The 24,552-nt window shown below is 37.0% G+C and overlaps 1 protein-coding gene across 4 annotated transcripts in view; it reads left to right on the top strand.

Moving 5' to 3' along the window:
• Nucleotides 1-24,552, top strand: part of LOC127804771 (uncharacterized) — a 116,253-nt gene that overhangs the window by 34,959 nt on the left and 56,742 nt on the right. For all 4 annotated transcript variants that reach the window (XR_008023724.1, XM_052341769.1, XM_052341768.1 and 1 more), the window contains 5 exons: nt 12,295-12,547; nt 12,634-13,113; nt 13,187-13,372; nt 13,473-13,766; nt 16,231-16,869. Coding sequence is in view for 3 of the 4 variants with exons in the window: in XM_052341769.1 (XP_052197729.1) it covers nt 12,295-12,547; nt 12,634-13,113; nt 13,187-13,372; nt 13,473-13,766; nt 16,231-16,869 (1,852 nt within the window). In the remaining variant the exon portion in view is untranslated. The remainder of the gene's footprint in view (nt 1-12,294; nt 12,548-12,633; nt 13,114-13,186; nt 13,373-13,472; nt 13,767-16,230; nt 16,870-24,552) is intronic.

The raw sequence follows: 24,552 nt of genomic DNA, 5'->3' as shown, positions 1-24,552 counted from the left end.
CTTGTAAAGTTACATACAAGAGCATGAATAAACATTAACATTCTGTTTTAACATGGTATCAGAGCCGTAGCAGTCTATCTTCCTTTCATCCTTTCGATTACTGTGTGCCTTCATTGCCATAGTCTTGTTAGGGCATCCTAGTTTGTCAGCCACTTTTTATCTTCTCTACCATGTTAGAAATTTTAGAAACCACTACTCCAATGACAAAAGGAGATGGTGTCCCATTTGATTCGCCTATGGGGAGCACTCCAACCAGTGAACCACCAAGGATGCGCCATTCCTATCGCCTTAATGGGAAGAACTATCTATAGTGGGCTCAACTTGTGCGGATGTTTTTGAAGAGACGAGGTAAGATAGCTCATTTAACTGAGCAGATTCCAAAGGTTACAGATCCAAGTTTTTTTATGTGTGGGATGTCGAGGACTCTATGATAATGTCTTGGTTTTGGAGTTCAATGCAGTCCGAGGTGAGTGAAAATTGTATGTTCTTATCTATTGCTAAAGAGGTTTGGGACACTGTAAAGCACAGTTACTCTAAGGTGCAAGATGCATCTGTGATTTTTGACATTAAAATAAAGATAAGTAGTACAAGGCAGGGATCTTTGACAGTCACTAAATACTACAATAAAATGAATGGGTATTGGCTTGAGTTGGACCATTACTAAGATATTAAAATGATATGTAGTGAGGATGCAACCACCCTGAATTCAATATTTGAGAGGGACAGAGTTGTGGAGTTTTTGGCTAGTCTTAATGCTGAATATGACCAAGCGAGAGTGCAGGTCCTTGGAAGGGAAAAACTTCCCTCACTAAATGAAGTATTTTCTATTGTTCGTAGTGAGGAGTATAGAAGAATAGCCATGCTAAATGAGGTGAATCGTGAGGGATCTGCAATGGTGGCTAATAAGATGGATGGTACTCTATTCAAATCACAGTAGGGCAGGAATGAGTTTAATTCTAAATCACAAAATCGGGACGATTTGTGGTGTTCTTTTTGCAAAAAACCCAAGCATACCAGGGAAACTTGTTTTAAGTTGCACGTAAGAGAAGTAGTGCTGAACAAGTTGGGAGGCTTGAAAAATATATAGTCTAGAAATCAAGCACAAGTTTATAATGCAACTAAGGAGGAAGAAATCGTTCTAGAAATGGCAGATCCAATTATCATGACTGATCAATTGAATGCTGACGAGATCAGTAAGCTAAAGAGCTTTATGAAAACCATTCAAGATGGCACTTGTTCCATGGCTCAAGCAAGTATTTGTTTTAATTCGAAATCCCTTGCTGCCTCACATACTATTAGGAATAATTTATGGATCCTAGACTTAGGAGCTACCGACCATATGACTTATGATTTAAATGTGTTTGAATCCTATAAACCGATGAGTAGCTCCAAGGTGATAACAGTAGCCAATGGTGATGCAATCCCTATAGCCGGTCATGGTAATGTTATCCTTAATTCCTCATTACCTATTTAACATGTTCTTCATGTTCCTAATCTCTCTAACAATCTAATATTTGTTCACCAACTCACCAAAGACCTAAATTGCCGTGTTGTGTTTTCTCCTTATTAATGTGAGTTTCAGACATTTGACACGAGGAAGATGATTGGTGCTGCTGAGGAATGGAATGGGTTGCACTACTTGAAGACAAGTAGTACTTCCACTTAAAAGGAGCTACACATTCCTGCTTGTTCATCCCTGCCTACATCTATGACTAAAATTTGGCTTCAGCATTGTCATTTAGGACACTCTCCTCTTAGTTTGATGCAGTCAATGTTTCTTACTTTGTTTAGGGATCTAAGTGTTTCTAATCTTCACTGTGATGTGTGTGAATTTTCCAAACATCATAGAGTTTCTTACCCTATAAGTAATCAATTGTCTTCCATTCCATTTACTTTGATTCATTTGGATGTGTGGGGGCCATTTAGAATCCCTAATTGTTCTGGGGCCAGATGGTTCATATTTTTCATTGATGATTGTCCAAGGATGACTTGGGTGTATCTCCTAAAGGATAAGGCAGCCATTAGCACTATCTTGCCTATATTCTATAAGATGATTTCTACTTAATTGGATCCCATATTAAAAAATTCCAAACTGATAATACAAGAGATTACTTCAATCATCACTTGCATAATTTTTTCCAGCAAGAAAGAATTGTCCATGAATCATCATGTGTAGATACCCCACAACAAAATGGAATGACAGAGAGGAAAATGAGGCATTTACTCATTGTCGCTGGGGCTCTTCTCCTTCATCTTTATGTTTCTAAAGGTTTTTGGGGTGAAATAGTTTTAACTACTGTATACCTGATCAATTGAGTTCCTTCTAAGCTCCTAAATCATCGAAGTCCTTTTCAGTGTTTGTTTTCCTACTTTCCAGAGGCTGGTCTCCATACTCTACTTAAAACTTTTAAGGGTCTTTGGGTGTGTGTCTTTTGTCCATGTTTCTAAACATCACATGGATAAGCTTGATCCCCTAGCACTTAAGTGTGTTTTCTTTGATTACTCCTTTACTCAAAAAGGCTACAAATGTTATCACCCTCCTACTTGAAAATTCTATGTATCCAAGGATGTCACATTTGTTGAAATTCAATCATTCTTTGAGTTTCCGAGTATTGATTACGAAGGGAAAAGTGTTCCTAGTAATGATCAAAGTGGTGGTCTTTGGTCTTTCTGTTTTGGACTTGCCTTTTGTGCTGAATCCAAATATCCATGGCTCATCCACTTCTCCCTCGGATTAGTAGAATCAACAAGAATCTCAAGAAGAGTAGTTTCCATCAATGCTGGCATCTTCTCCAGTTAGATTTAAAGGGTCTCCTTATGTTTTCAAGAGAAGGACACAGCCTATTCTAGATCCTTCTCTTGCACTAACATCATCTCCAAGTTCAGGTGCTAAAGTCACTTATCCCTCTCTTCTTCTCCTTCTTCTTCTCCTTCTCCTTCTTCTCCTCCTTCTCCTGCTTCTTCTCCTTCTCCTTCTTCTCCTCCTCCTCCTCCTTCTCCTTCTTCTCCTTCTCCTTCTGCTCCTTCTTCTCCTCCTCCTTCTGCTCCTCCTCCTCCTCCTTCTTCTTCTTCTTCTTTCTAATGACTTGGACCCACCTATTGCTCTTAGAAAAGGCATTAGGAGTTGTACCCAACATCCATTGGCCAATTATCTTTCTTAGCACCGTTTTATCCCCAAAACATAGGGGTTTCTTAACCTCTTTGGATACCATTTCTATTCCTAAGAGAGTTAATGAGGCTTTCAAGGATCAGAATTGGGTTTAAGCAATGCAGGAGAAGATGAGTGTTGAAGAGTAGCTTATGTTTGTTCTGATTGTTATTTTTATTTACTGTTGTGATTGGTTATCAGTTAAGTTATGCTGGTAGGCAGTAGTTTAAGTTCGGTTGTATATAAAGACATTCAAGTCCTTAGTTGTAAAGTGTTACAGATTTTCTATTCTTCAATAACATTTGATCTCAAGGTCTTTTTCATCTCGGCTTTCTTTCTGTTCAACCTTGAAGCTCTTGCTTCATGGTATTAGAGCCAATCTGACTTGTGTTGATGGCTTCTTCTCACACTATTAGCTCCTCTCTGTTGCCTCGCTCCAATTCTGCATTGTTGTCGGCGTCACAGTCAGACTTTACAACGGTGGTGAAGGCCTTTAGTTTTTGTTCCGATCAAATTAGACTCCAACAATTATTTGTTCTGGAAAGCTCAGATTTCAATGACGATTAGGGCGTTTGATTTGCAACAATACATCAACAAGTCTCCAAAACTTGTGCAATACTTTTGCGATCTAAAGAATCTAGATCATGATGCTCAGGTGATCAATCCTGATTATCTTAGTTGGATCAGGTCAGATCAACTTCTCTTAGGTTGACTATTTTTGACTATAGAGAAGGATGTTTTAGCACAAGTTATTCACAGTGAGTCTTCATTTGAAGTTTGGAGTGTGCTTGAAAATATATACTCACAACAAACTGTTGCATAGTCATTTCAGTTAAAACAACAATTAAGGTCTTTGAAGAAGAACGATTTGTCTGTCAATGAGTATATTTTGAAACTTAAAAGTATTGGACATGCCCTAGCTGCTATCAAAGAGCCGTTAAGTGATAGAGAATTATTGATGGCCATTTTACATGGCTTGGATAGTGATTTTGAGACTGTCGTAAGTCTAGTTACATACTAGACGGATGATATCGACATAGACAAAGTCTAATATCTTCTATTAATGCATGAATAGAGGCTTGCTGCTAAGAACACCTCTAGTGTTTCTTTTGTCTATAACATTGGATCTGTTAGTGTTAATTTGACCTCACAATGGACAAAGGATGATTCTAGAGTGTCTAGAGGTGGTGTTGGTTCTAGAGGTGGAAATTATAGAGGACGAGGATGTGGCCGTTCCTTTGGACGTAGAATGTACTGTCAGCTTTGTGGACGACCTGGTCATTTGGCTGACCGCTGTTATCATCGTTTTGATCGGAACTTTTAGAGGAGCTCATCATTTTCTTTGACACCTTCTAATCCTAATTTTGGTCCTCAGTTTGGTAGAGGCAGTGGTTCTTTGGTACATAATCCTCAGTCATTCGTGGCTCATCCCATTGGCTCTAATGAAGCCTACTTAGCTGATAGTTTTGAGGCTTACTATGGCAGCTTGCCTCCACCTCCACCTTAAGACATTTCCTCTTCATTTTCTACCAATCACTTCTCTCTTGTATCATCTTCTCATGGTGACACCTCGTGGATTGGGGACTCTGGTGCCACAAATCATATCACCTCAAACCTAAACAACCTGTCAATTCATTCTCCTTATGGCGGCAGTGATAGAGTTGTAGTTGGTAACGATAAGAAGTTATCCATCTCTCATATTGGCTCTAGTCACCTATGCACACAAACTTCTCCTCAAACTTTCCTGTCTCTACCTAATGTGTTGCATGTTCCTTCTATGCAACAAAATCTTCTCAGTGTTTCTCAACTGACTAAAGACCATAATTTGGTTACTGACTGTCATGCTAACTCTTGTTTTGTTAAGGACAAGGCGTCCGGTCGTGTGCTGCTTCGAGGGATTCTTAGAGATGGACTGTATCGTCTTGCTCCAGCTTTTGATTTTGCTGGTCCTAGATTGGTGCCAAAGTTTGTTTCTCAATCCAGGACATCAACAGCTTCCTTGTCAAAAAGATTTCAAGCTGCTTCTGCTTTGTTAGATAGTTCGTTTTCAAATAAATGTAATGGACCAGTTTTGTCTACCGAGTCCTCTTTTCCTGTTGCTTCCTATGTTTCTAAAATTTTTCAGCAGTGGCATGCCAAATTAGGGCATCCGTCTTTACATGTCCTCCGACTTGTATTGAATAAAATTGGTCTTTCTTGTTTAAGTTCAAATATATTCTTTTGTGATTCCTGCAAGGTTGGCAAAATGCATCAACTTCCTTTTGATGATTGCATAATTACAACCAAAGCTCCTCTAGAACTTGTTTATTCCAATTTATGGGGACCAGCACCAATGCTCTCCATTGAGGGGTTTAGATACTATATTGTTTTTGTTGATGCATGCATTAGGTACACATGGCTATATCCTTTAAAATTAAAATCTGATGCCTTAGCCATTTTTAAAACATTTCACAAGCTTGTTGAACTCCAATATAATGCCAAACTCAAGGCTCTTCAAACTGACAATGGAGGTGAGTTCAAGGCATTCATACCTTATCTTATCGCTTGTGGCATTTGACCAAGATTCACTTATCCTTATACATACCAACAGAATGGTGTGGCTGAGCGTAAACATCGCCACATAGCTGAAATGGGCCTTACCTTATTAGCTTATGCTCAAATGCTCTTAAAATTTTGGGTAGAAGCTTTTACCACTGCTGTTCATATCATTAATCTTTTGCCAGCTTTTACCTTAAACATTCAGTCCCCATTCTCAGTTCTTTATCATAAAGAGCCTGACTATATGCAATTACAACCATTTGATTGTGCATGTTTTCCTTTCCTTCGACCCTATAACAAGCACAAATTTCAGTTTCATTAAACTAAATCTGTATTTCTAGGTTATAGTAATGTGCATGCCGATTTCAAGTGTTGACACCCCTCAGGGAGAGTCTATATTTCTGGTCATGTCAAGTTTAATTCAGAGGAGTTTCCTTATTCTGCATTGTGGAATTCCCCCTGAACTTGTACCTTCGCATCTTCTGTTTCAAATGCTTGTTCTGGTCAATCTACTTCTACTCTTCATTCCATCTCTTCTTTTCCGGTCAATTCTTCCTCTTCAGTATCTCCTCAAGCAGCACCGTCCTCTCCTTTGTCCTTTGTTGTTCCTTCCTAGATCCCAACTAATTCTTCTGCTCAACCCTTATCTAGATCTCCAGAGTGTTTGAGATTTGCTCAACCTGATCGTCCTAAATCTTCTACCTTTAAGCCTGCTCCATCCATTCACCCAATGATCACCTGGTCCAAGGCCAAACATCTCTCAATTTCCTCTCCATTTGCTTTTGTAAGTACCTCAGAGCCTAATTTAGTTCAAGAGGCTTTCTTAGATCCTAAATGGGTTAGAGCTATGAATGATGAATATATTGCTGTTCAACGCAGTCATACATGGGTTTTGGTTCCATTTTCTTCTGATATGAATCTGCTTGATTGCAAATGGGTGTTTCGGGTGAAATATAATTTTGATGGTTCGGTTTTGAAACATAAGGCTCAGCTGGTTGCAAAAGGTTTTCTTCAAAACCCTGGTGTTAATTATAGTGAGACCTTTAGTCCGATAGTTAAGGCTCCTACTATTCAGGTTTTGTTCTCTTTGGCAGTTACATTTGGTTGGGATATTCAGTAGGTTGATGTTAACAATGCCTTTTTGAATGGTGATCTTGATGAGGCTGTTTTTACGAGGCAACCAGAAGGGTTTGTCAGTGCTGAATTTCCTACTCATGTTTGTCAGGTGAAAAATTCTTTGTATGGACTTTGCCAAGCTCCTCGTGCTTGGTATAATAAACTTAAGGGAGCTTTACAGCAGTGGGGTTTTAAGAAGGCAGTTTCTGATGCTTCTCTTTTCATTAAAAAAACCTCTTGTTATGTGCTGTTTGTTCTAGTATATGTTGATGATATTTTGGTGACTGGTTCGAACTCTTTGGCTCCTTGGGAGTGTATTCGTGATTTGGACAAGAATTTTACGCTTAAAACTCTTGGTTCAGTTAACTAGTTTCTTGGGTTTGAAGTGTATAGAAACTCCACTGGTCTCTATCTCACCCAGTCTAAGTACACCATGGATTTGTTAAAGAAAGCAGCAATGGACAACTGTAAACCTTGTCCAACGCCTATGACTTCGGGTTTATCTTTGACTGATGAAGGTGTTCTCTTTTCTGAGCCTTCATTTTATCGAACCATAATCGGTTCTTTACAATATTTGACTTACACTCAGCCAGATATTGCATTCACAGTAAATAAACTGAGTTAATTTCTTTCAGCTCCTAAAGTTCAACACTGGCAGGCCTGTAAAAGATTGTTGAGGTATCTTAAGGGTACTACTCATTTGGGGCTGGTGTTTATGCATTCTCCTTAAGATATGGGTCTAAATGTATTCATAGATGCGGATCATGCCGGGTGTAAGGTGACTCGCAAGTCTGCCAGTGGGTTATGTGTGTTTCTTTGTTGTAATTTGTTGGTCTGAGGTTCCAAAAAGCAATTAGTAGTGGCTTGGTCTGTAGGGGAAGCAGAGTATCGAGTAGTGGCCCAAGGCGTTATAGAGATCTTGTGGCTGAATTCATTGCTGTCAGAGTTAGGGTATCCTTGTGAGAAAACTCCTATCTTGTGGTATGACAACCTGGCAGCTAAGAGTATGGTTGAGAACCCAGTTTTTCATTCTAGGACAAAGCATATTGAGATTGATGTGTATTTTGTCCGTGAGAAGATTGAGAATGGAGATGTTGATGTTCGATATGTACCTACTCTTCATCAGGTGGCTGATATCTTTACAAAGGGTTTAGCAAGAAATCGGTTTGTTTTTGTGTAACAAGCTAAGGCTTCAACAGTCACCTATGAGTCCCTCTCAGCCTGATTCTAAAGTACAGTTGTTATCTTCAACAGCTGCAGTTGGTTCAACTGGCTTGGTGCTGCCAAGGGAGTCTAATTTGAGGGGGAATGTGGAAGAGTATCTTATGTTTGTTTTGATTGTTATTTTTATTTATTGTTGTGATTGGTTATCAGTTAAGTTGTGTTGGTAGGCGGTAGTTTAAGTTCGGTTGTATATAAGGACATTCATGTGCTTAGTTGTAAAGTGTTACAGATTTTCTATTCTTCAATAACATTTGATCTCGAGGTCTTTTTCATCTCGGCTTTCTTTCGGTTCGACCTTGAAGCTCTCGCTTCAATGAGAGCTTTGGAAAAAAATCAGACATGGGACATGGTACCTAGACTGAAGGGAGTCAAGCCTGTGGGGTGTAGGTGGGTTTTAACCTAAAGTATAATGCAGATGGAACCTTGGAGAGGTATAAGGCTAGGTTAGTTGTTAAAGGATACACTCAAACTTATGGTATTGACTACCTAGAGACTTTTGCACCTGTGACAAAGATGACAACAATGAAAATCCTATTAGCTCTAGCAGCACATTGTGGCTGGGAGTTATAATAATTTGATGTAAAAAATGCCTTTTTGCATGGAGATTTAGAGGAAGAAATGTTTATGGAACCCCCACCCGATTTTGATAAAGGAGTTTCAGGAAGGGTATTTGACATGCCCTGCAAACAGCAGACAATTCGGATATGGAGCGAACCCAAGCGACAGATCCGGATCAAAATTTACGAGTTGGCATCTGGTTCAAGTGCATGTTTAGATGGGTCGAAATCCATAAACCAAGAGCAAAAAAACCAAATTAATCAGGAAAACTACAAGGGAAAATTAGAGTTAAAGGCATAACAATTAAATATTCCAATGCTGTTCAATATTGCAAAGCCACAATCGAGTGGCCACTTGGTTGTGTGGCCACTCAGCGAACAACAACTTAAAATATGAAGCATCAATATGAAGCTTGGCAATTGGAAGATTAAATCAATTAAACAATTGGTGGAGCATGAAGCTTGACAATTGAAGTTGAAAACAATTAAACAATTGGTGGAGCTTGAAGATCAATTGGGGATTGAAGTTGTAGGAATCAATTAATTAAATAATTCTAGAAGCTTGGTAATTGAAGAATTGGAGATGGGATTTGGAGGAAGAGAGGACATCCACCGAGAGGTCGCTCGGTTCATCTTCCATCTCCCACCAAGAGGCCACTTGGCAACATCAATTGAAGAATTAGAGAAGCAGGAGGCGCACAATCAAGAGGCCTCTCAGCTCCTAACCATTCGTGGTCAAAAATGTTCTTCAACCCTCGTGAGCCTCCCTCGAAGTCAACGGACCCTCCCGGGGAATTCCTCGATCCGAATATTCCAAGAAAATAGTCCATTGTCTGTAAAGAATTTTGATTCTAAAAGGACATTAGAACAATTGAGATAAACACCCTCCATGAGAAATTTCACGACAAGCGTCATCCATAAAAGAGAGACACCATTCATAATAATCCTAGTCCTAGCCAGACTAGGAATAATCAAGATAAGCGTTATCTACAAAGAATCCTAATCCTAGATTAATTAGGATTACTCCATACTCCTTTGTAAATCTCCTCGTTCAGGTACTCCCACTCTGATACTCAAATCCTATTTTTGCGCTCAAGCACTCGAACACTGACTTAAGCATCGGAGGGTTTGCATAGGAACAACCTCCCGTGCCTCTCATCGTTTGTTTGTTTTGGCAGGCCACTTGGTTTTTGAAGACCACTCGGTTCTCAAAGACCTCTTGGTTCTCAAAAACCTCTTGGTTCTCAAAGGCTACTCGATTCTTTGAGGCCTCTAGATTCTTTGAGGTCTCTCGGTTCTTAGGGGCCTCTCAATTATTTGAGGCTTCTTGGTTATTTTAGGCCTCCCATTTATTAACAAGTAGCCGCTCATAAGCATCAGCAAGCTACCATCTCTCAAGGCCTCTTGATTATTTTGGTCTCCTGATTATTTGCCACGAGGCCTCTTGATCATCCTTGCCGAAGAAAGTCAATATTTTTTCCCACATTACAAATCTATTGTTGTATCTTGGCAAGAACAATTATGCAAACTAAAGAAAGCCCTCTATGGGCTTAAACAGTCGCCGTAGGCATGGTTTGACAAATTCTCTAAAGCTATGAGGCATATGGGCTATCATCAAAGTAGAGGTGATTATACTCTCTTCTTTAAGCATTCAATGGAAGGAAGGATGACAACATTGCTAGTATATGTTGATGACATTATTATAACTGGGAATGATTTTGAAGAACAAAAATAACTTAAAGAGAACCTTTCCAAGGCATTTGAGATCGAGGATCTTGTTGCATTGAAGTATTTTTGGGGAATTGAGGTGGCCTATTCTAAAGCTGGGATTTTCTAATCACAAAGAAAGTATATATTAGATTTGTCAAAGGAAACAGGGTTGTTGGGTGGTAAAGGAGCAAGTACTCCAATAGAATCCAATGTTAAGTTTGAAGAATTGTCAGTCTGTGGACAAAGGAAGATACCAAAGATTGGTGGGAAGATTGATTTGTTTGTCACATACCAGACTAAACATTGCCTTTGTTGTTAGTTTGGTAAGTCAGTTCATGCGTAGTCCTACAAAAGAACATATGTAAGTTGTAAGAAGAATCCTATGCTATCTAAAAACCACACCTGGCAAAGGGATCTTGTTCAGACCAAGGAATGATTTGGATGTTACTGAATATGCTAAAGAGGATTATGGAGGATCTTTGACTGATAGACGCTCCACTATCGGTTGTTGTGTATTTCTTGGGAGGAATTTAGTGTCATGGAGAAGCAAGAAGCAGGGTATAGTAGCTAGATCTAGTGCTGAGGTTGAATTCCGGGCAATGGCACTAGGACTGTGGGTTGTTATGGCTGAGAATCATTTTGGAAGACCTAAGAATTACTAGCAGTGGATCGATCAAATTATGTTGTGATAATAAGTCAGCCATAAGTATTGCATATAACCCTGTGCAACATGATAGAATCAAGCATGTGGAGATAGACAACATTTTATAAAAGAGAAGCTGGAGGCTGGCTTAATTTGCATTCCCTATGTGCCATTAGAAAAGCAGCTAGTTGATCTTTTGACAAAGGGGCTGCCCACTAAGCGATTTGAAAAATTGGTATGCATGCTAGGAATGGTTGATATTCATTCACCAACTTGAGGGGAGTGTTAAATCCTAAAGAGTTAAGGGTCAAGGATATCTTAGACTAGTCTCTCAAAGAGAGTGGTTAGTCAAAGTGTCCTAATTCAGCAGCTGATCAGTTTTTTGGAAAATTCTAAATTCAGGTTTAGGGAACTTTCCTATTCTTGTTTAGGAAACTTCCTATTTGTGTATAGTCAAATCTTTCCTTTGTTTTTGATATTTCCTATGTTGTATAATCCTCATATCTATAAGAGGACTTGTAAAGTTACATACGAGAGCATGAATAAACATTAACATTCTGTTTTATCAGTTCTTTTGTCTAGAATTCTTAATAAACATTAACATTCTGTTTTTACATTGGCTGTTGGCTATCTAATGCAATTCTCCTTTTTTGGGGCTTGGGACTAACTGTGAAAAGGAGGAATACGACTGGCTTTATGGAGAACTTTTTTTCCTCCTGGTGTTGTGAGATGTGGTTTTGTCTCAACTTTAGATTTCTATAGACAAGTTTTGTTCTGTGCAATTTTAGATTTCTATAAACAAGTTTTGTTCCATTACTTGGATCCTTCACTAGGACATTAAATTTTTATCCTTCCATGAAGGCGTTAGAGACAAACCTTTGACGGAGATCAAGAAGGGAAATTCTAAAACTATTATAGAAGAAGGAACAATGAAGTTCTAGAATTTAGGGATTGGTATTGATTTAATATTTTCAGATTTGTAGCATTTTATCTAAGTTCAGTTGTCTTGGTTCTTGATTTGCATAGATTGGTGCTGGGGCACAGATATAGAAGAACAGTGATTTGCATAAATTCTTGTCCTGCATTAGGATGGGATTGATTGATGTTTTCTTTGCATAATGTTTATATTTTGAAGGTTTTATTTCTCTCTGGTAAATTATGCTTGGAATTCTAGCCTAAAAAAAAATGTTTGGAAAAGTGTAAAATTAGGACCCTTTTGTCACTACTGATCTAATTTTCACTTGTTGCAAAGAATCAAAATGCTCTTCATTTATGCATATATTTGTGTGTATTTGGTTGTTTTTTTTATGCAGTGCTTTCAGTTCCATGTTTCTAACGTATAGATTGTGATGATACAGACTTCTAGCACTGGCCACCAGCTTTGCAACCAAAGTTATACGTAAATATGGGCTGATGCAGCACAAGAACGATACATTCATATTACAAATTAATGAGCGAATACAAAATTCCTCCTTTTCAGTATTATCCGATGGTGAACTTAATGAAATGGGAAACTGGAGAAGGCTTAGAGAGATGGCACACTTTTTGGAGATCACACGAAATCTGCAACATCAGCTTAATGCCAAATTCAAAAGGGCAGGTCAAGGATTGGTATGATGTTTGAATACACTTTATTGGTACTTTTACTGACTGGATGTATTTTGAGGATAAATTAATCTACTTATCAAATTTCACAGGTGGGTGGTGTGGGAGCATTAAGTGTGGTAGATTCAAATCTATCACAGGAAATCTCAGAGGTTTCAACTGGTGTGTCATTGTTGGAGACAATGAATCATCACGAACTTTGTAACACTGCACCTGATGTGGACGTCAACAATGATGACAAGCTTGCTTTAATGCCCATAGATTCTTTGAACTCTAAAGCATATCTGAATTCAGCAACTGGAATATATGTTCCTTTATCTGAAGGAAATGCCTCAGTAAAAAAATTATTTCCATTAGAAAATCCGAAGGATATGATAGCTCGTTGGGAAATAGATAATTTGGACCTAAAAACTATTGTCAAAGATGCTTTACTTTCTGGCCGTCTTCCTTTAGCCGTTCTTCAGTTGCATCTTCATCGAATGAGAGATATGGCCATTGACAAAGAGAGGCATGATACTTTCACTGAAGTTCGTGATGTCGGAAGAGCTATTGCTTACGATCTATTTTTGAAGGTTGCGGACTTAGTAGTTATTTGCAATATCAGATTGATTATCATTTTTGTACTAATTAGTTTTTGATCAATAGGGTGAAATTGAACTTGCTGTAGCAACATTGCATAAACTTGGGGAGAACATTGAAATCAGTCTTAAACAGCTGGTTTTTGGTACCATGAGGAGATCTCTTCGCTCACAAATTGCTAAGGAAATGGAAAAATATGGATACCTTGGACCGTATGAGTGGAAAAGTTTGGAGAAGATTTCACTTATTGAGGTATGTGGAATTGTACAGTTACTAATGTAATTCAGAAAAGCCTTTGAGATGGCAATTTTGAGATTATATTGATTTTGTGTATTTCTTGTTTCTGGAGTAGAGTGTGTACTCATGCAGTAGTTTCTGGAGAACATTCCACAGCCGGTGGAATGAGCACATGAGAATCCCGAGTGTACTTTCAGAAGGAGAAATTACATTATGCTTTCCACATTTGCATTCTTTCAAAGATCAAATCATTGAGTGTGGTGAGATTGATGGAGTTGTACTGGGTTCATGGGCAAGTATTGATGAAAATTCTTTTACTCCTATGCCTGATGAGGATGTTAACCATGCTGCTTACTGGGCAGCTGCTGCAATCTGGTCTGATGCTTGGGATCAAATAACGGTTGATCGGGTAAGTTACTTGTATGATTTTCCTGGATTATATTACTGGGAAGTATAAACCTTGTCGCTTGTTATGCTCTAAATGGCTAAATAGCTGGAGTGAGAGTTGAAGGTAGATGGCACTATTAGTAAAGTGGGACCTTTTCAAGCTTGGAGGTCTATTTTTGTCTTTACTTTATATGAGGAGTTTATCCAAAACAATATTTTTTGACAAACTGGGGATTTACTGCATTAATTTTCAATTCCTTAATGAATATGTGAAGGTTTAAGAGATTTGATGGTTTTGACCACTGTTGCCAAGTCTTGACTACAGAGAATGGAAGCATAGTGTTCTGCCAGACTGCATGTACATTTTCACAAAAAAACTGTCCAGGACTAACTTTTGACTGATGCTTGCCTGCTTAATATCCTCTCCATCCTACTCGCTCTGCTCTTAACTTTTAATTTATCGATTTTCCATCCAAATAAGAAGCTTCATAACTTAGGCTATTTATATAAAATGTCTCCATAAAGTAAGGATGTGGTTTACTTTTTCTCTTTCCTTTTATCAATGCAATTTAGGAGCAATCAATGAAAAGAAAATTGCATTTTTCTGATAATATTTTTGAAAAATGAACTAAATCAATTGATTGAGAATGCTAAATCAATTGATTGACGTAGTTACTTGATAGTATCTGTCTGTATTTTCTCCTAAGGCTGGTTTATCAAGAATACACAAGAAAAGCTCTTTGAATTGTTCATTGCCCAATGAAGACTTGCTTTCACCTTCAGTGGTTTCCTTTAATGGAAGTACAACATATGAGTGGCAGGGTCATTGTTTGACCAGCACACATTCAGAGCCCCCAGGGCAGGAGGGCAGGATCACTTATTGTCAACCTCACCTTCCTCTGGCTTGTCATTGGCAATTTGTTCAGGGTACTAAAGTCAACAATGGCAATTAAACATGCGGATTGTGCACATTGTAGGACTTAATCCAACAGCGTGTCCTTGAGTGACAAGAATAATTTGATCATTTGGTTCTTCTTTGTATTGTTAATTTGCCTTTGTCAGTAACTAATTGGTACTATGAATTTTCTCATGTGTTTTTGAACTATATCTATGGAAGAGCTTCCATTTAGCCTGCCTTACATTTATTAGTTCTTGGACTGGAGTAGGAAAAGGAAATCTGAAATAGTAATTCTAATGAGGAATCATGTGACAGAATGCCTTACTGTTCAACATCTTTAAATCATGCTCCTTATCCTTTTCTTTTGGGCTGGGGGTTTGGAGAGGCTATACTGCTTGTTTGGAACCAATTCTTATAGAATCAAAATTATAATTCCATAACTTAGGCCAAAAAAAAAAAAAAATCTAATTCTATTGTTATAATGATTCTAATAGAGTTCTAAGTATTTTGTTCCGAATAAAGCACTAAAATTAGAATTAAATTCTAGTTCTTTGTTTGAATCAAGATGGAAATGGAATTAAGTAAATAGTTTGACCGTGTTATCCTTAACATCTGAATCAAAGTAAAAATCAAACACTAGGATGTAAAAATAAAATAAATAATCTAATAAATTACACAGGTTCAGAACTACAAATTAATCAAAGTTAAATTATTGATAACGTAACAAACTACACATGCAAGATAATTAAAGCTAGAACAGTGATAATAACAAAATTTCAAATTTGAACAGTAGATGGATTTATACTGCACTGCAGATAAGAATATTGTTGTCTTTGTGCATATCTTAGATGTGGCTCTTCATAATCTTAGAGTGAGAAAATTAGTATCCCAAAGATGGAGAAGGAGAAAGGGGAAGGTGACAAAATCCTAAGAAGATGAGAAAACCATAGGAATATAAATAGAATATAGGGAAGGTATTTGTGGAAATAAAATAAATAAATAAATAAGAGGAACGTAAGAATTCTAATTCTTTATTTAACAATTCCAACCAACTTTGATCAATTCTAAGTCCAAAGTTTGAGGGTAAACAGAATTCCAGTTTTTACAAATTTTTTTTCATAATTCCAAATACAATAGTTTGTTAAAACTCTATTGCAAACTTTTAGTTGTTTCCAAAGAGGGTGTTGATTTAATCCCATTCATAGTCTTAAAAGAATACTCTACATCTCGATTGGATATTTGTTCTTTTAAACAAGGCTGGCAGTCTCTGTGTTTTAATTGTAGCAAGCTCTTTACTAAAGCTTCAGAACTCAAATGAATTCAATATAAGGGAGCTGGGACTCCTTAGTGGTATCACCACTCCAGTTATCAATATGCACATTCCTTCTAATGGTGGCCTAGCTGCTCCATTTTCTTTAAAAACTAGTAGTGCAGTTCCTTGAACTTCCCATATCTTGGCAGATGATTGATTCTTCATGTTAATTTGTGTACTGAATCCATTGGATTTAATATTCCGTTCTGTTACTTAGCAAAGGTGTATAAATGTCTATATATATCTTTCTTGTTAAATTTATATGTTGTTACATAGGTAATACTGGATCAACGTTTTCTTGTGGATGTTCATGTATTATGGGAATCACAACTTGAGTACCACATATACCGCAATGATTGGGTTGAAGTGTCCCAGCTTTTAGACATGATTCCATCATCTTCATCATCTGAGGGAATCCTCCAAGTCAGTTTGGATGGTTTAAGATCTGCTTCACCTGATTCAAGTAGTGATTATCCAGACTATCACAATTATATATGTCCTCCTGAAGATCTGGACACTGTCTGCATTAATGTTCCCGATGTCAAAATATTCATGTTTTCGGCTAATAATATGTGCTCCACATGGTTACACACTCTCATGGAGCAGCAGCTTGCTACCAAATATATTTTTCTCAAGGATTTCTGGGGAGGCACATCAGAGATAGTGTCTCTCCTGGCAAGATCAGGTTTTGCATCTAGTTTACATGAGCTTTCATTGGATGAATCTGCTGAGAATACCTACGCAAATATGCCAAATGCTAGTGGAGAACATCACCTTGCCACCGTCCGAGCTTTACATAAACTCTTCATGCATCATTGTGTGCAATATAATTTGCCAAACCTTCTAGACCTTTACCTCGACCACCATAAGTTGGTTCTAGATAAAGATTCAGTTCCTGGATTCCTGGACTCTGCTGTAAGTTCACTCTTTTCCTGTTTATGATTTTTTTATTTTCTTATTTTTGCTCGGACAAAATTTTATTATTATTATTTTTTGTTTTTTTTTTTCATGCCATTTTGTTAATTACACTAGTTTTATCTTTAAACCATTTGGTTTGGTTTTTCCTGTGAATATACACCTATTGGATGTGGGTAAAAAGTTGAGCCAGCTAGTTGAAGATAATCATGCTAAGGCCGGTGAAACTGGTGGGGCTTGCATGTGCCAAGCTTGACAAAATGAACTTTAAATCCTGCAAGTTATCCATGATCAGCAAAATAATGCCTGTGACTGTTGCATCAAGCAATCAACTTAGGTAGCTTGCTAGTGTTCTCCAACTAAGCATGGTTATTATAATTTCTTTTCTATTATAAAAACACCTGAACGGTAATTGTTACTACAATCACAATCTTTAATCCCACTAGTTGGGATTGGTCTACATGAATTCTAGACTTCCATTCATCTATATTAATGGGCATATTCTTTGTAAAGCCATTATATCATATATCATGTTTAAGGGTTCCCCACTAAGTGTTCTTTGGTCTTGATCTCCCTCTTTTGCTTTTGAATATTTCATCCACTCACCTTACAGGTTTGTCTATTAGTCTGCTTCTTGCATATCTAAATCATCTTAATTGCATTTTCTCATCTTATCTTCAATAATTGTCACTCCAATCTTATTACTATAATCTCTCTTTTTTTTTTTTTTTTTTTCTTTTTTTCTTTTTTTCTATTGTATGGTTACACCATAGTTGTCAATTGAGATATACATATTCTGAATCAAAAGGCCTAATTTCCGAATTGTGAATGAATCATATCTTAAGATAAAATAACAATTTGATAAATAGCTTAAAAATATAATCTAAAAGATGTTTATACCTATTACATGAAGAAAATACTCAAAATAGTAATTTCAACACAATAAATGAATATTTCCATTATCCACTTGCTGCTTCTTTCTAAATTGTAGATGGATAGGAAAGAGTAGAAACTTGTAAGCTTTCTTGGAGAGAAAGGACTCAACAATCAGCAGCAAGCTTTCTTGGAGAGAAAGTGAAGGGCTGGGCAGAGAGACTTCGTATGCTGATTGCTACATATATATATATATATATTTTAGTTTTAGACCAAGAAGACTATTATACCTGAACTTTTTAACCCTTATAAAGGACCAGACTGTTTGCATTCCATCAGGTTAAGAAAACAAAAAATAAAAAAATTGATTGCAGCATATTTTTCTGAAGTTTTTGACCCAAATGACCCTCTTTGAACTGACCTTTTGAACCCAACTAAAAGCCCAGACTGTTTGCATTCCATCAGGTTAAGAGAACCAAAAAAAAAAAAATGAAGACCTTCCATATGCTGATTGCTACATATTATCTTTTTTCAGTTTTTGACCCAGAAGACCCTATTTGACCTGAACTTTTTAACCCTAATAAAAGCCCAGACTATTGGTATCCCATCAGGTTAAGAAAACAAAAATCAAAAAGACTGTCCACATTGGGTTGTGCAGATCCGACAGGGTCTGTTGAAACCCAATGACATAAATTCTAGTTGAAACGCTTTTTGTGAATTGTTAGAATAGTGTGATACACTCAGAATGTCTTGTACCGTAAAGTACAAGTGATTCAAAGAAAAATACAATTCACTTTTTGGTTCATATCAGTGGGGATGAGTATCGAGCTGAATCATAAGATATTGACAACACTGGGTTACACATCTGTTGTAACATTCTTAATCTTAGATGTGTTGAATTACATGTGTGATGGTGTAGGTAAATTTAAATTTTAGTACATCAGGTATGCACAACGGAAGACATTAATACACATACTGTACACTATTTGGGTATTTAAGCAACACGTAATTTCATCATATAAAATACAATAAATGACATACTTGTAGCCCGATGTCAGGTAGGTGTACAGAAACTGTTTATGTATTGAGATCGATTTCATCTCAAGTTGTGGTGGGCCTAGTTTGTCCACACCTAGTTAGCTACCTAGTACCATGTTGTGGTCCTCGTCCTGTGCTAACTTGAGGACATTAATTCACTGGCACCTGTGTGTCTCACCGCGCATAATACTTATGCACATGTAAATTGACAGAAGCATAAACGGTGGAAAATAGAGAAATAGAGGAAACAGAAGCCAAGCCATGCAAAATCCTCTCCCTCAGCTAATTTCTATTCTACCTGATTGCCTCCACCAGTCCCTCTAATTTTGTGCCATGCATACATCACTAAAATTAGCAGAGGTGACAAAAATAGTTGACCGACTCCTTAAAAGCAGTTGACTGATTTCCACCAGGTGGAAATCCGGTCGACCGGTCTTCTCCAACCTGTCTACCGCCTGAACCTTTCAGGCTATTGACTAGTTGTGATGAAGCTATCAACTCCCACTGCAATTTCCAGAAAAATTGCTAACCGATTCGCACTTTTGACAAATCGAGTCTTTAACTCTTAATGACATCGGAGACACAATAGGTACACAGTGTTGATATCGGATACTACACTATATGATGTATGACTTTCTAGGTTGATTGCTCGCTAGTAAACAGATTGCACCAAAACATGTTTAGCACTGGCCGAAACACCTCGACCCATCACATGAATCTCTCTATATTCTGGTGATGATTTGAAAGGTCCTGGGAAGCACCTAGTAACGGTTCAGGACAATGTAGAAGGAATGAAGTCTAACTTCAAGTGAGCCTATTACAATTGTCGATTACCATGCACTATAATCCTTTCGTCACCTAAGGTCCTGACTGAGTGAGAGTCATAGAAAGATAAACTCACAAATTCAGTAACTATGTGTCTGATCTTATCAGTGTGACTAGATGACACCTCAGAAAATACTTTTCTGATTAAACATACTGTCTTGGCCAAGGATTTTTCCGTCACACTAACAGTTGACCATATAGGACGTTCACCTCATCAGTGACGACGAGGGTGATAGATCATATCCTTGAACATCTATCTCCATATACCAGTGATATGGAACCACATAGATGAACGCCCCCACTTCATAATTGGATGGTTCGACGCATTAGCAAATCCCGCATACCAATACACAAGACAACTGTGTCAGTTCAAGTCTAAGGACCAATACATAATCGCAACTTGATGACAAGATCATTATCCATAATGCCACGTGATTAGTCATCAGTGTCACATTCAATGCGTTGTTCTCCAACAACCACCCAAAGTTTACTAGAGACTTCCCATGCCATATAGCATGTGACTCACCATCTCTAACCATTAGTATCTCATGCTAATCAAGGTAGTAAATATCGTGCCAGTTCATAATCGACTAATTAGAGTCCCCATCCGATTAATTCAAGGGACATGAATATTTAAGAAATCTCGTTACTAGAGAATCTCGTCACATATTTTTAACACTTTAAGAATAAGACTCTTAAACAAGAAATTCAGGGAGTCATTCATATAACAAACTGGAGAGTTTATAAATGAAGACAAACTTGCTTTTTATTAATTGTATACAAAGATACATCACATGTATATGTATTAAAATTACAAGTCCACTAGATGTCATCTAAATCTAGTATTAGGACACCTCACTAACAAGATACACTCTTATTTTTCACATGTTGATATTATTTGTCTAAAATTTTAAGCCATATAACAAAGACGGCCTTATAGTTGTCTGATAAACCTTTCTTTTTAACTTTAATGGGATTTTATGATCTCGTAAGATGTTGGAAGGATTTCTCCACTTCAACTATCCCCTGCCCTGATTATATGAGTAGCATCCTCCATATTTCTTTTTCTTTTTTTGAACAATTGATCCAATATGTCAGATTGTTTTTTTCTCGGGATAACTTGAACTCCAGGTCTTGCAATGACATCATCTGCACTTTTATTTTTACTGAACTTATATTCCACAAAATTCAGGTTTTCGCCAACTTATAGCTTTGGATTCTAAGGTGTTTCTCCATAATTCAAGTTTATTTAATGGAAGATGGGTAAATAGTTTTATTCAAATGCTAATGCAATAGTTTTATTCATGAGGGATATATGATATATGATATATGATGGCATCACCCCTTGAAAAGTACCAAAGAGGATGAGTTTGTAAAACCTTGTTTTTGTGGCATTATATAGCTGTTATATAGTCCCAATGAGAATCTGATGGTTCATTTTGGAAAAATTGATTAAATCTATGTAGGAAATCCTGAAGAGTCATAATCTTACTTTTTTTGGTTTGATAGGCATGAATAAAATGGTAAGTAAACCCCATTAAAGGGATTTTCATTGTTCAAAGGAAGAAAAGAAAGATAGGAAGAGGACTACATATTAAAAAAATGGATGAAGCAAAACGAAGTCATATGAATTTAACCCCTCTTATACAAAAGATCTTACTAGCAAGAACTGCAACAACACATCAAGCCTTTATCCCATTATGTGGGGTCAGCTAGATGAATTCTCTTTGTCTAATCATTTTTATTTATGGCCTTACCTTCTGCAATGCCCTTCTAACATGTTTAATTCCTAAGAGTGTCCCGTCAAGTTTCTCCCATCAAGTTTTTCTTGATCCTCTACCCCTTTTGCTGAAGATTTGCTCCATTCCGTCAACTCTTTTTGTATAGAAATTTAACATTGCCCTATTGGGGCCTCACAATTGGAGTGTGGTCAATAGTTGTGAACTGGGTTTCAAGAGGGATTGGTGAATTCCCAAACCAATTTAATTGGGGACAAGGCAGCTTATACTTTTTTATGCCTTGTCCTACCTCAATGTGTGCGCGCGCGCGCGTATAATATACCCAATACCTGAACCCAATTGCGCATGTGCCCCATTACCAATAGGCCCAAACCCAGATATAATAGAAATTGTCCCACCCACCTCCAAATAGGGATCTTCTCCTCAACATTTTAACCATATAATAAGCCATTGGTGAAGTTGTGTAGACAAAGAAGATCACTCTTGAAAAACCCTCAATCTCCTTCAAAGCCTTCCAAGGAAAGTTTGTTCTTCCTTGGCTAGAAGGAACTCTATTGAGTGATCAATAAGAAAAGACCCTTTTCCTATCTGGTATACACCATTTGTCCTCCCTTGTCCAACCATGGAGATGATCATGTAACAACCATAAAATTATCATGGATTTAATTTTCTAGTTGAAGTTTATGTTTAAACCATGATCAAAATGTTGCCTTTGAAGAAATGGAGAAACACTACCTCCATAAACATATCCATGTTCCTACGTACTAAAAAATGTTAGGAACACTATGTGCCAATATGTATCAATCAAGAAAGGGGCCTTTTTCTATCAGGTCTACACCATTTATCCTTCCTTGTCCAGCCATAGAGATGATCATGTAGCAACCGTAAAAAGTTATCATAGATCTAATTTTCTAGTCTTGAAGTTTATGTTTAAACCATGGTCCAAAAATTACCTTTGAAGAAATGGAGAAACACCGTCACCATAAGGACATCCACATTCCTTATTGAAAAATGTTGGAACACTTAGTGCAGATATGTATGAATGTTGAGAAAGTAGAAAGAAAAAGAGGAATTGAGAGAAAATTGAAAGTAAGACTGTTCTCTTGATTCTGAAAATCAGATATCAAATGATACAAGGTTTGTTGAGTTTATATACTATTCAACAGAAACTTTTAACAGACCGTCTTTGGCAGCTGGCAGCAACAAACTAAGCAAGTGGATGCTATGTCTTATAACAGAACAGGACAAACTATCTTAGAGCTGAGAACAAAACTGTTGGAAAACATCACTACACTATCTTCTCTTCTTTTCTTCTCCTCTTATTTGCATATCAAGAACTAGGATTATCCTTAAAATTCTCCCTCAAATGACACCTAGTTCCTTGCATAGAAGCATTTTGATCTACTTGCTCGTGACACAGATTTCTTTAAGGGTGCGTTTGATTGCCAACATGGAATTTGTATGGAAAGAAAATATTTTCTAGGCAATTGAATTGCCTAGAATTAAATTCAAGGGAAAATGTCAATTAAATGTGTTTGATTGACTTAATTTTCAACCTAGAAATAGAAATTGTTATACTTTTCCATCTTTTGGTGTTTAATAGCCATTATTTTCCTTGGAAATAATCATTTTTCCTAGTTTTTGTTGTTTGATAGCCATTATTTTCCATGGAAATTATCATTTTTTCCATGGAACTTGTACCTTTTCTCCATGGAACTTGTACCTTTTTAACTTGTACCTTGCTCATATAGTGTATATATTATATTATATATATATATATCGTGTTCGATCCAATCAAATTGAACCCTGTCAATGCGCAAGATCAGAATAAGCCCACATAATTCGATTTCACACTCTTCAATGCTAAGTATTATGTTTCCATTTTTGCTATGGAAAAAAAGAAAAGACAAAAGAACATGATACAATGCACTGTAATATCATGCAGAAGGATCAAAATATTGAATTCGAAATTAATACCGAAAAATAAGCCATAGCCCATAATAGATTTCTGCAAATAAACAGTGTACATAATCATACCTCAGAAACCCACTTCAGTTCTTCTTTTGCTTTCTCCTTTTAACCTCGAAAAAGTGAATCTGAAGAAATTCAATAGGCAGAGCAAATATAATATATATATGTGTGTGTGTGTGTATGTATATATATATATATATATAGTCACAAATTTCATTTCTATTGAAAGGAAACTGCAAGGAAATAGTCATACACATTCCGACTCAGAAATAGCTATACCTTGTTTGAGTGAGTTTTATAGAGAGAAAGAAGATGCGATTTCTATAGCAGAGAGAGGAGGAGAGACGATTTATGTAGAGAGAGGAGAGAGAATTTGGGTTGTTTTCAATGTTTTGTTGGTGGGGAGAGAGAGATGCGGGAATGGGAGAAAACGTGAGAATGGAAATGTCAATTCACTGGAAAATAAAATCTACCCTCCCCCTAAGAAAATGTTTTCCAGCTTTTTGAGAAAAATGAGGTCACATGAGTAAAAGTTGGAAAACATTTTCTATGGAAAATAATGTCAATCAAACACCCCAAAAGTAGGAATTTGGATGGAAAATGGACATTTTCTATGGAAAATAATGCCTTTCTCTGAGAAATGGATATCAATCTCAATATGTTTGGTCTGAGAATGAAAACTTGAATTTTCAGCTATACTCTTAGTAGTTATATTATAGCTCCGAAGAACTAGTGAATGAGAAAAAGAATATCCAAGCTCAATAAAATCACACCAAAGAACTGGTGAACGAGAAAAAGAATATTCAAGCTCAGTAAATAAGGATTTAAGCCACAAAATTTTTAAAACCCCTTGGGCTAAAACTCTTTATTCTACTTCCCTAACTGATCTTGCTACTACAACCTGTTTCTTTGAATTCCAAACAAACAGATTATTACCCAAATAGACACATAACCCATTGGTAGACTTTCTGGTGACTTTACAATCAGCATGGTCTGCATCTGTAAATATCTCAATAGTCAAGGCAGATGAAGGATTGAAAACAAGACCCAAACCAATTGTCCTTTTAGATACCTTAAAAGTCTTTTACAAGCCTGCCAGTGTTGTTTTTTTGGTGACACAAAAAGCTCACTAAGCTTGTGTTATGCCTTGGGGCTAGGGCTTGGATGATTGCTAGAATTATAGAAGATTCGAGAGAAAATAGAAAGGGAGTGAGAATTTGAAAGAAAGGAGGAAGAA

This window comes from Diospyros lotus, chromosome 6 (assembly GCF_014633365.1).
Source record: "Diospyros lotus cultivar Yz01 chromosome 6, ASM1463336v1, whole genome shotgun sequence".
NCBI lineage: Eukaryota > Viridiplantae > Streptophyta > Magnoliopsida > Ericales > Ebenaceae > Diospyros > Diospyros lotus.
This window is presented reverse-complemented; position numbering and strand designations above follow the sequence as displayed.